The sequence below is a fragment of the Platichthys flesus genome, chromosome 23, assembly GCF_949316205.1.
Source record: "Platichthys flesus chromosome 23, fPlaFle2.1, whole genome shotgun sequence".
In the NCBI taxonomy this organism is placed as follows: Eukaryota; Metazoa; Chordata; class Actinopteri; order Pleuronectiformes; family Pleuronectidae; genus Platichthys; species Platichthys flesus.
The window spans coordinates 12,320,010-12,332,444 of record NC_084967.1 but is presented as its reverse complement, the minus strand read 5'-3'; the positions used below and the strand labels follow the sequence as shown (position 1 = coordinate 12,332,444).

At 48.8% G+C, this 12,435-nt stretch overlaps 1 protein-coding gene across 1 annotated transcript in view; it reads right to left on the bottom strand.

Moving 5' to 3' along the window:
* sema3aa (sema domain, immunoglobulin domain (Ig), short basic domain, secreted, (semaphorin) 3Aa) overlaps window positions 1-6,672 on the bottom strand; it is a 25,511-nt gene extending 18,839 nt beyond the window's left edge. Inside the window, exon 1 of the mRNA XM_062382856.1 lies at window positions 5,892-6,672. Within this exon, the coding sequence (XP_062238840.1) occupies window positions 5,892-5,997 (106 nt within the window). The 5' untranslated portion in view covers window positions 5,998-6,672. The remainder of the gene's footprint in view (window positions 1-5,891) is intronic.
* Between the last annotated feature and the right edge of the window lie 5,763 nt (window positions 6,673-12,435).

Genomic DNA, 12,435 nt, shown 5'->3' with positions numbered 1-12,435 from the left:
TTTCTCTGGAAATGCCTTTTCAACACTGGAAAAATAACAATCAATAAAACCCCCATGTGCCACAATTTCATAACGTCAGGATTTTTTCTCATTTTTTCCTAATGTGGCGAAGTGAAATATGAAATGAGAGGGTTTTCAAAAAAACCTTCCTCATTATATCCGGAGCTGCTGGTGTTATTTATGACGGGGGAAATAACAAGTCCATGAGAAAGGAAGAAAAGAAACTGCCCTGACTTTTAAATCACCGGGATTTTAAAGGGCCTGGCATTTAAAGTTGACCTTAAGAAGTGACGTCGGAAACAATTAGAGTGGTTCGATTCGGATTCAAACCCACTAGGAGTGTCTTTAATGACTATAAAATAAATCTGCGTCCATCATTTCTCCCTCTGGATCTGATCGTCTTCTCTGTTTGTCTTCCACTGTCAGTCCTTTGTCTGTCGTCCCTGCGTCTTTCTGCGGAGACGTCCCCCTCATTTGTAACTCGACTCTGTTCGTATTGAACGTCGCGGCCGTCTCTCCCTCTCTCCCTCTCTCCCTCTCTCTCTCTCTCCCTCCCTCCTCTCCCTCTCTCTCCGTCTGACTGACGAGACTCAGCAGGTGGCGGGACCCATTCATACCCCGGCTTCAGCAGTCTGCACCGCGCTGTAACCCAAACCCGTCTCCCAAACACAGATGCAAAGACACTGGATATTTTTCTCGACCCCCCCCCCCCCCCCCCCCACGACCCCCCCCTGTGTGCATGTCCATACAACGCTTAAGTACACACACGGACCAAAAAAAATGCACAACATCGTACGTTAATCTTCGAGCAAACACACACACGGCACTATCTCCGAATGTGGCCTGCGAGCGCACATCCAGTTTTTATTTTTTTTTGTGGGGGGGGGGGGGGGGGGGGGGCATCATTTTCTCTTGAATTGAATCTCTAAAGCAAGTAGACGAGTAATAACACAGCTATTTTCGCGAGAGGACATTTTACGGCCGCTGGGGAACATTTCATAACACACGCCGGTGAAGAGAGTAAAACAAAGACAAATGCAAAGGAGAGGCCGCGATAACACTTGCTTTAGTGTGCGAGTGTGAAACTGCAACGAAAACAAGTGACAGGTTTTCTCCGGGGACGTGATGAATGGCTTTTTGTTTTGCAAGCGTCGGTTGTGTCATTGCACAATTATCTGTGGGGCAACGAGCGTCAGCGCGGATACACACTCATCACGGCGTCTCTCAACTTGTGGACGGGGGGGGGGGCTCCGGTAAACACTGCGGTCAGGTGCATGTGAGTCAGTGCGAGGATATGCAGCTTGTTTCGGATGTAGCATGCGGGCAGAGCCGGAAAGGAAGCCACTGAGAAACATTGGTTTATAGTATTGGAATGTGGGGGCGAAGATGAGGGCAGTTCAGTGTGTAAGTGTGTGTGTGTGCGTGTGTGTGAGTGTGTGTGTGTGTGTCCGGAGAGACGGCAATCAAACACACACACACACACACACACACACACACACAGAGCCTACTTGAAGATTGTACTTAGGGTCTGCGGTGGGGGAGAGAGAGCGATTGAGCCGCAGGAGAGGAAGGATGAAGAGGGTGAGAGGGAGAGAGGGAGAAAGGGAGAGAGGGAGAGAGGAAGAGAGGGAGAAAGGGAGAGAGGGAGAGAGGAAGAGAGGGAGAAAGGGAGGCAGACATCTCCAAAGTTGGCGCGTTGGGCGAACACCTTATAATTACATGCATCCGCTCTGTCAGCCTGAGGCCACAGAATGGACAGATATGACGGAGAGAGAGAGAGAGAGAGAGAGAGAGAGAGAGAGAGTGAGAGAGAGTGATGCTGCTCAATCACATATAAAATAATGAATAGAGAAAACACGCTGATAAACCCGGCACACATGCAAACACACATATACACACACATGCGTATATTTCCCCCCCCTGGCAGGAAGGCTTGCAGGCATGCCCACACACACACACACACACGGACACACTCTCACAGACACACTTATTACGGGGGCCGAGTCGCGGTTCCACGCCGAGCGTCTATTTTGAAGGGTTGCGAGCCAATTTCAGATTTCCCCCCCACGTCTTTCTCAGCAGAGCTCCGTCGTCCGCGCCCGGTTCCACCCAGCGAGCCGGCGTGGGGGGGGGGGGCTGCGACGGCGTGAAGAGGTCATGCAGTGTGTAGGCGCCGTAATTACCCAGAGAGCCGAGGGTAATTATCAGGTTGTCTGACGAGGCCTTTTCGGTGTTTGAAGCACCGCTCCCTTGCAGGTTTTTTCTGGGATCACAATGGGGTCAAGATTTGTTTAGCGTGATCTGCCGCCGCATTGTGTTTGGTATCTCTGGGTGCTGCACGTGCACTGATTGACCTTCAGGGGTCAGCGTTCCTCCGGAGGGCTGTGGGAGGTATGTGCTCAGGTATGCATTGATCCACGGGACGGTGTCATTGTTCTGTGGTGACATACAGAGAATGTGCCGCTGCAGAAGTTAATAGTTGTTTTGAAGCTGTCAAATCTAAGATCGTGGTTTCGATATTGATAATAATGAAGCTCTGCAGGATGTTCAAGGTGATGTTCACTCACTTCTCGTTGCACAATTTAAACTTGGGACTAGAGTTTCGCCTCGACTCCCTCGTGCGAAGGCGAGGGAGGTTAGAGCGACTCTGGCGTCAGGAAGAAGAAAATAATTAACTCCTGTGATCGTTCTTCTCGCCCGGTCAAGTCGGAATCCGTTCTGCCCGAATGTCTAACTGACCCAACTGGGAAATCATTTACTCCGCACTTGCTGCACCAGCTGTCCCCCAGGGAGGTCATTTTATCTACCTGCCTCCATTTCTCAGACGTCCTCACGCTCACTCTGCTCACTCTGCAGTCATCTGCCCCCGTTCTTTTTCCGGGGGGGGGGGATCAGTCACTTTTGTCTGACTGAATCTGTCCCCGGAGGCGTATCATCGGCGCTCATTGGAAAAGGATTTTCACGGGGACCTCGCTCGCACGCTCTCGGGTGTGTATTTCATGGACTCAAATCCCGGGGCCCTGCTCGTCCTGGGCCTCCCTCTCTCTCTCTCTCTCTTTCCGCCTGTGATCGTCCCAGTCGGGGGGGGGGGGCGGGGCCCACTCCTGTGCTCGCCGCTGGTTTGACCGCCCCTCCCGGGAGGATTCCTCCTCATTGTTTATTTGACTTAATTACTGCGCCGGCTTCGCGGGCGGAGAGGGGATGAGTGACACTTCACTTAACGACCAGCCTCCCCTTCCCTCTTGGTCGCCTACTGTACGACTGCCAGCTTTTCCTTCATTAAAAGCAACCCCCCCCCCCCCCCCCCCCCTCCCCTCCGCCATCACTTCCACCGTCCTCCTCTTCCTCCCTCTCCATCCGCCCCGGTGTGGGCGTTGACTGAGAGGCGTCCCCTGACAGGCATCAAGAGAGCCATCAAACACCTGTGGGGCCGAGACACGAGAGGTGGCACACAAAGACGCCGGCACACGATACACCCTCATGCCTTTGCACACACGCACAAAGACACACACACACACCAGTGCAAGCCAACAGCAGTTTGCAATCACACGTAATTGTAGAAACACTCAATGGGCACAATAAAAGATACCATTTTGTGAGCTCATGCGTTTGTGCTCGGGCACAAGTGCAAAACCAGGTGTCTAATTATATGAGCGCACAGCAGACCTGACACCTTCCTCTTTTTAGTTGTGTGTCTCGCTAAAACACACACAAATTCACACAACGAGACACCACTTACAGTCTAAGAGGAGGAAATCACAAGAGAGGGTGTTGAGTCCTCACACCAAGATGTGGCAAGAACATTCACACACACACACACACACACAAACACACACACGAACACACACACACACACACACACACACACACAAAAACACACATATATGCACAAACAGCAAAGCTAAGATGCACTCCTCGTAAAAAAAAAATCATTGTCCATCTATTACCACAGGCTGCAGGGGCTGTGGTTCGATGCGGCTCATCCATCAGCCGGCACAGTCAGTCAATACACACTTTGATGACATATCTCTTGTCTTGTAACCGTTTGTCAGCAACATGCTCACTTGTCAGACCGAATAGCGGAGAGAGGATCCCCTCCAAAAAAAAAAACGGGGGCGCACAGGAGGGGAGCGCTATTTCGCATTCTTTAAACAGATGGCCGTGCAAAGAAGGGATGACATTTTCCCATCAGGCTCGGGTTTGTGTGTGAGCTGACATGATGGAGCCCCGGGGATATATGACGTGAGTGCAGGTAAGTTCAGCCGTGATTCTTTCCAGATTCATTACGCTCGCATGGTGAGTACATGTCATCGCCCTTTTAGTTTTTTTTAAATCCCATCACTGTGAGGGCATCAAAGCCAGAACACAACAGAAAAGTGTGTTCAGTGTTAAGGCGCAGGCTTTTATACTTTAGATCTGGGACACAGACCATTTGGAAGTTGACAAGGGTGATAAAGGAAAATATACTATCCCCAAATTACCACTTGCACTCTGTCGAGAGAATAAAGCATGTCATACAGCAGGCCTCTAAACATAAGTTACACCGAGCGTCTCTGCTAAAGATAGAAAACGAATTAGAGTGACAAACGTCGTCATTCAACCAAATTTGATTTTTCCCCTCGACGTGGACTGGGATTATCGGAGGAACCGGCAAACCATCGGGGTGGAGGTCAACGCACACGAGGGGACGCGCTCGTGTCCTCGGCTGCGGAATTATGTCAAATCGGCCCGTTCATAAATTCTCACAGGGCGATTCTTTATGGGGGTGAACGGGACTAAAATAAAGAATCAGGAGACCACACTCCCTGCTCTATACTTTTGGTCATGTTTCAGGACAAAGAACCACAATAGCCTCCCTTCACTGACATCAAAAAAAAATATATAAAAAGGAAACGTCCCAAAATATGCCAAAAATTTTGACAGTTATTTCTAGCCGAGATGAAAAGTCTGCTATTACAAAGAGCCTGATTTAGTGTAGGGTGTGAGAGAGAAGAGAGACGCGATGGAGAGAGAAGGAGAGAGGGAGGCGGAGGAGAGGAAGAGCCGGCGCTCCGCAGTCTCCCCTCAAAATAACACAGAAGGAAGAGGGAATAACATGTTTGCTGTGTACGTCAAAAAAAAAAAAGACGCACACGTGCACAGGGTAGAAAGAGACACATTAAACTCTCCCTCTCCTTCCCCTGCTCCGCCCGATGCATTCGGCTGCAGATAGATGATTTATTGCCTGCGCGTTAAATCAACATGCGTGAGTATTTTTTCCATTTAAAAGAAGAAGAAAAAAACTCTACAACTGTTGGATCCATTTACAGTGCGGTAATGAGAAGTTGGGAAAAACCTGCATGCACGGGCCCCTTAAAGAAAGGCTCCGTGTCACGACCCAAACTCGAGCTTTTTGGGACAGAAGCCATTAAAACAGAGGCTCCAATGCCTTTTCAGAGCACTTAACAGGGGCTGTACAGTACCAGCACAAGGGGACAGCACGAGGGGAAAATTGGTACAGGGGCCAATATATACATTTAGCTCCAGGCCAGAGCCCTTCCTCTGCATATGGAACCAATCGAAAAGGGAGAATACTCCGTTTTTTTGAGGGACAGGCAGAGGAAGGAGTGAGTTAATGTGAGGAAGGGAATGTGCAGGAGGTTGAGCTGGATGCTGAGCGCTGACCAAGAGGGAGAAAAGAGTGAGACAACACACAGGGGCAGAAATAGACTCACAGAAATAGAGGAGGGAAAAAATAAAGGGATACTCAACATGAGAAGAATGGATGAAAAGAAGAGCATGAAAGAGAAGCCACGGGCGAGAGGAATAGAGCAAGCAGGGTAGTTTGTGTTAAAAGGCAGAATGTGTATCCTGGAGTCGGGCGGGGGGGGGAGCGGAGAGGGGGGGCTTACCCTTGTATGACAGCTTTAGCCTGGGTACGTTGTGCTTGGGCTCAACTCCTCTCCCCGGCTGCACCGCCCCGCACAGCAGCACTACAATCCCAAACAGGTAATCCATGGTGCTGGAGTGCTGCCGGACGGCCTCCAGGACCAGGGGGGCACTCGCACCCCGAGTTCCCCCGAGATGAGTGGCTCCTGCTGGGAGGAGGGGGGTCCGCCGAGTCCTGGAGAGTCCCTCTGACAGGAGGAAGGTTCCAGGGGAGGTGGAGGTGGGAAGGAGAAGAGGAGGAGAGGGGGGAAAAAAATCCTGGATGGGCTCCCCAGCTCGGAGGGCTCAATGTGGGGGGACTTCTGTGGTGTGAAGTGGGTGGAGGGGTGCCGCTCACATGGCTCCCCTGTGCGAGTGGAGGTCCGAGATATATAGTCCCCCTTGGTTTATCTGTCGAACCCCCAGGTGAAGGCTTCAGGCTGGAATGAGGTGATAGGCAGAGTGGAGGTAAATCAGATCACTTATCCACAACAGTGAAGCTGTCCTTCCTTCCTTCCTTCCTTCCTTTCTTTGTTGTTCTAGAGAGAATTTATTTTATCTCTGTCCTTCTGGCTTCTTCTCCTCAGAGCAGACACTCACAGCAAACCCTCTAATCCTTGTGTGCGGCTCCACTAGACTGCCAGAGAGAGAGAGAGAGAGCTACACCATCCACAGGAAGAGAGGGGAGGGGAGGGTGAGCAGCTGAGAGAGAGAGAGAGAGAGAGAGAATGGGAGTGCTGGTGAGAAAGAGAGATAGATAGAGGAGGGGGCGACTTGAGAGCAGCGATGAAGCCAGTGGTAGATATGAAGCACAGCGGATGGTTGGGTTTTTATACTCTCCTCTCTTCTCTCGTCACTCTTTCCTTTTTCGACAGTCATCAATTCTTTATTTCCTGTAGATTCTTGTATCTTTTACTAAAAAAAAATCAACCTTTAATCAAGTCCTCTACCGTTCTGTCTCTTTCTCTTCTTCTGCTAAGGCCGGTTTGCATCTCCTCTAAGAGGTGACACTGTGATTTTCTGACCTGTCTTTGGTTTGTATCTCTTTTTGTGGTTTCCTCCACTGTTCCACCAATGTGTGACGTGACTGATTGAGGTGATGGTGCTTTAATTTAACGGACTTGACTTGACTTGAGTTTTCTTTTGTTCCCCGAATCTCTATTTGTCTTTAAGTGTGTAAACTCTAAACTTGACCACTGCTTTTGTGTCTTGTTAATGATTAGTGATTGTTATTTGTGTGTTTGTTTGTAAGAAAGATTACGCTCTAACAGGAACATCTCCCCACATGGTCCTAGCTGTTCTTGAGCTTCTGGCTCTTTTCATAGTGTTCTCAGTTTTCTGTAGATGTTAAAACTCCCTGAATGAATTTGATTTTAAGAGACAGCTCCTGAACAAACGCCTGGTTAGCTTTTTAATTGTCCTCGGTATTTTGGACAGGCAGGGACAGAACTTTGGAGGAGGCCTATGAAACGTCTTCTTCATTGTGTAACAGACACTTTATATGTTACAGCTGTATCAGCACGACGTCCCTGCTTATTTACCTCGTGACAATATCCAGAAATCAACCCTTTTCCCTTATTAATAGTTATATCAGTGCCGGCGCGAGGCAGTCAACACTTCCCCTCTTTAAACTTTCAGGATCCTTGTGTTAAACATTGGAATTGAGCTGCCAGGGCTGAGGGAAAACAGTCGTGGTCCTGGGAAATGTTGAGAGAAATAAATCAAACCCAGGCCAGACAGAACAACAGTGTCTAATTTCTATAATGGCCATATCATGTACAGACTCCAACAAATTCGATTATACGCAAGATGACTTTAAAAAAGTGTCTTTATTGGTAAAATAAAGGCTTTCGTAATTATTTCCAACAAGTTTTCTTTGTTTTCGAAATATTTGTTTATGTTTTCGTGCAGGGAGCTCTGAGTGGTATTGTTCATGGATTGCAGGTCAGAATGTTCCCACAGAGAGTATTGATTTAGAACGTGGTGTTTTTAGACAAATCCGCATGGAGCCTGCCCGTGTGAGGCAGACACATGCTGTTAGTTAACCTGTGTAGTCTGAGACGGATCCTGTCTCTGGTAAAGTCATTCACATCAGCGAGGCGGGTCAACACACACACACACACACACACAGACACACACACACTCCTCTCAACCCCTGCTGGCCCCTGCAGGTGTTTGTCCGTGTGTGTGAGTGTGTGAGTGGGCACCTAATGCTTCCTCTTGGAGATGTGTGTGTGTGTGTGTGTGTGTGGGGGGGGGGGGGGCGACATAGCAATGGCGAGGTGATAAAACCTTTGATACACAGGAGTGCCGACGTGTCAACTCACACACCTTAACGCACTAGAAAAGAAAAACACACGGTGGTGAAGAGACGCTGCGGCGAACGTGATGAGTTCCTGTGCTGTATTATATAAGGGTACCTCCCCCCCCCCAGAAACTCACACACACACACACACAGACACACAACGACAACCACAGTCCCAGCATTCCTAGCGGTGCGTTTGTTTTGTTGCTTCGTCGTAAAAACCTATCTGGCCTTTTGTGCAGCGTAACGTCTTTTTGGTGTCTTAATTAATTTCTGGATTGAACAAAGTAATGGGAGCTAAAGCATGTGGGGCTAATTACAGTTTATTACGACTCGGGTCTTAATCTTCCGATTGGTAAAAATAAAGTTGCATGGGGTTAGCTGCTGGGAACACAGTGTCATTGCTGAAAAATGTAGAAAGACCCCTGCTGAACCCCGTGGTTAGGCCAAAGTTATCTGGAAGAGAAAAATGAAAGCAAACGATAAAATTACAATCCGTATAACAGTTTCTTTTAAATATCAATCGCAGTTTACAGAGCAATTTTCTTGCTTGAGCTTTGATCCACTGTACTTAGTGTAGTTCTCCCCGTGTAATGAGGGAGTGTTGCTTTCAGTTTTACCCCCAAACTAAAATGCTTTAGATGATCTGGCGGTCGGGTTGACTTGTTTACAACCTGAACGTCTAAGTACTCACATTTCCTGCGTCATCAAACCCCTCTTAGGAAATGTCAGAGAGTTCACAGATCTCAGCAGCTAACTTGTTGAGAGCAGTAATATATTATGGACAGGAGTAATGGACATAAAGCCCGAGTTGTGTGGTTTGTTTATGAGTTCCTCTTAGTGGATTTAGATTAAAAAGGGTTTATTATTTGGTGTTTACAGTGAAGCCTTTTGAAACTGGCTGATGTGTGTGTGTTTGTGTATGTGTGCGTCTGTGTGTGTATCCCACGTCTTCCATTGTGCCCTCTACCCTACGACTGTGGCGTCCACATCCTCGTTACTCATCGGCTCTTTAGTTTAAACACCCTTTTTAGATGTTTACCCAAAACAAGGAGATGCGCTGACAGACACGTGAAAGTGCCCTCGTCTTTCACTCAGACCACTTCCGCCTCTTTCCCTCCGCCGCGATCTGACCCCTTCCTCCCATCCATCTGCATTAGCCAAACTAATAGCAGCCCGGCTAGCTGCATCGATCTCCAGCGGCGGAGTGGGACGTGCTGGAACACGCCTTTATGGCCTGCTCTTCAGGGAGTGCAGCAACAGTCCGACCTATCCTCGCCACTCTATTTCCAAACAGGCCCACGGCACCACAAGTAATGATGACTTAATAAATGGTGACACGCCGCTGGCACTGGAATGAGATGCCCATTGACAAGAGGCTTTCAGCGCCTGCCCGTAAAAATAGAAGCGGACATGAGACACCGCGCTTATGAGGACATCAGTGGTCAGGGGCTAAGGCGTCAGACAGGTCGGTGCGCCTGGCGGGTGTCAATGCGCTGCCATCGATATGATGGTGTGTCTTCATTCAGTGGTTTGGGAGCCGCTGTTAACGTTCTGTGTGCGTTGGAGAAAATGATTACGGTAACGTGACCTCACAGTGAACATTCGGAAATGTCCCACCCTGTGCCGATCACTCCCTGACCTCCGACCTCCCTCTTCCGCAGCACACGCCTACGAACACGCACATCCTCGACGACCCCGTGTGTCCGTCGCTATCACACAGTAACTCATGGCTCTTTCGTTAAATGACACATGAAGTTCAAGGTGCGGGCGGCCTCCGCTTCCCTTATTCCAGCGAAGTTCCTCTTCCAATTCACTTCCTGCTCAGAGACACCACCTCCCACGCTGGGCGACTGGAGGCCACCGCGAGCCCTTACTCAGCAAATGACACGTCCAGGAAACGTGGAGGAGGAAAAGGAGGGAGACAGGAAGAAGAGACAGAGGAAGAACAGTAGCAAGTAGCAGCAGTTTTTAGGTAGTGAACTTCTTTCAAGGCCTTGAAGCTTCCTCTTTTGACTTGTTTAGGACACTCGGGTGATTGTGGTTTGTCTTTTTATGTGGACCCACAATTATGTGACTTCAGTGGCCGGTGCAGAGGAATAAAGACACGTGTGTATGAAATCATGGTTGTGACTCTGTAAACCTGTCTCTGTGTATCAGAGTATATGAAGCCTGACACTGGGTCTCCGTGAGCATGTGAAAGAGACGATTTGAACCGAAAAGACATCTGGGGTTTTACAGACAGAGCTTCTGGGAGTTACCTTATTAAAGACATGTACTTTGACCTCTCTAAGTCAAGCCTTTACATCCGTTTTATACAAATATACAATATTCTCCCCTTTTTATCATCTGTCCGGTCAAGTGCTGCCACCTGTCTCCTTCTGCCGCTCCGTCACTCTTCAGACAAAGTGGCGGTTTCATTAAAAACCCCATTCAAGAGCTCATTAACAATGCCTCCTCTCCGCCAGTGGAGTCTCCAGACCCCGGCAGAGGGAAATGGGAGGTTTCCCCCCATTTCATCGCTTCTCAAAAGGTCAGAGGTCGGCCTCCAGGTTTACAATGGGGTCACGCAACCCCATCGTGTGCATGACGGAGCTTGGGTAATCTCTTTTAAGGAGATCTTCCACCTACACGCCATTCAGTGAGTGTGCACACGCAGTTTCCGCATCTACTCAAAGGGGAAGTGCGGGAACGAGAGGATAAATAAACACAAGTGGAAGCACGGCGCACCATGGGAGAGAAAACACCACAGAGCCGTAACATCTGCTGCAGCGAGGGAGGGATGGAGGGAAGTTGTTGGGTGTATTTATCCAATGCTCATGCGTTTCCATCCATCTTACCGGCGACTGAGGTCTCATGTGGAGCTTCGCCTCGCACAGATGTGTCCGGGCGATGACGGCGGTACAAGGGCAGATCAGGAACCCGCTTACAGGAAGCGAGGAAATCGGAGTGAAACGTAACACTGATTCATAAAATCGGATCATTTCCTGCCGAGGCCCCGCTGCTGACGTTTCTGTGGGGGAGGAGGAGGACGGGGGAGTCGGGTCTGACATCAGAGATTGTGCACTTGTTGAGCAACCACATCACCACTTCCCGACCGCAGCAGTAATCTCTCCCTCTAGAGTAAATTAAAGAAATATATACACAACATCTAAAGCAACAGAACAAGTGCGATGTTGCAAATGAATGACGGGGGGGACCTCAAAGTGCCGGATGAGTCCGGAGAAGACTCATCACCAAGCGTCACTGATGCGGGAAAAGAGAAAACCTTCAAGTGAGGAGGGGTCGTGGACTAATCCATGACCTGAAGGATTTCTTTAAATCGTATGGATACGGAAATGCAAAACGCAGCGTTTGTGAATGGAGGTTTGTTGGAGGGGGGGGGGGGGAGTTAAGCTCAGGGTTGGGTTGAGACAACAGTGGAGAAGCTCATTATTCCCTCTGAGGTGGAATCAGGGAGCTTACAGGCCTCGGAGAGACCCGCTCGTCCTCACCCCTGCCTCCCGCCTCCACCCACAGCCAGGGGTGAATGGAGCCAGTGAGCGATCTCTCAAAGAGCATTAGCTTCTGTGCTAGTTCACTGAAATGTAAGTGTAAACGGGGGGCGAGGTTAAGATGGGGGTGCAATGATGACACTGAAAGCATTGTGGTGGGGCTTTGCTTGGCTACGTCCCTTCTAATCCAGATCAGAAAGTTAGGTTAGAAAACGGCAAAAACCATCCATGTTATACAAAACAAGTAAAGTAAAGTAATATATATCCATTTTTAGTTTGATATTTATTTTGTATCATTCAGTAGTTAACTGTTTTCAAACATATGGATCTGTTGAGGCAGGAGGCTTTGGATTGGATTCAGGATATAGGCATATACATCCATTCTTAGGTTTTTTTTAACTATGACAACTTTGCACTCTTGGTAAACTTTCCAAAAACGATTATTCTTCATTTCCTCTTATATTGTTTCACTGACATTATGTCATATGGTTCCTCCGAGATGTGATTTACTGTGTTGCCTCTATCGTACCAAATGAAACTGAAGAATCACCATGCAACAGGTGCAGGGGCCTCTTGGTTTTTTTAACGCTTTATTAATATTAAAAAAGGAGAATAACAGGAGGCCGCTCGGTGGAAGTCAGATAACCGCGAGGCCCGGCATGCGTTGTGTTTTGACACACACCACAAGTTCCACAGGAAAGTTCAACATCAGTGTTTATGCATCCAGCT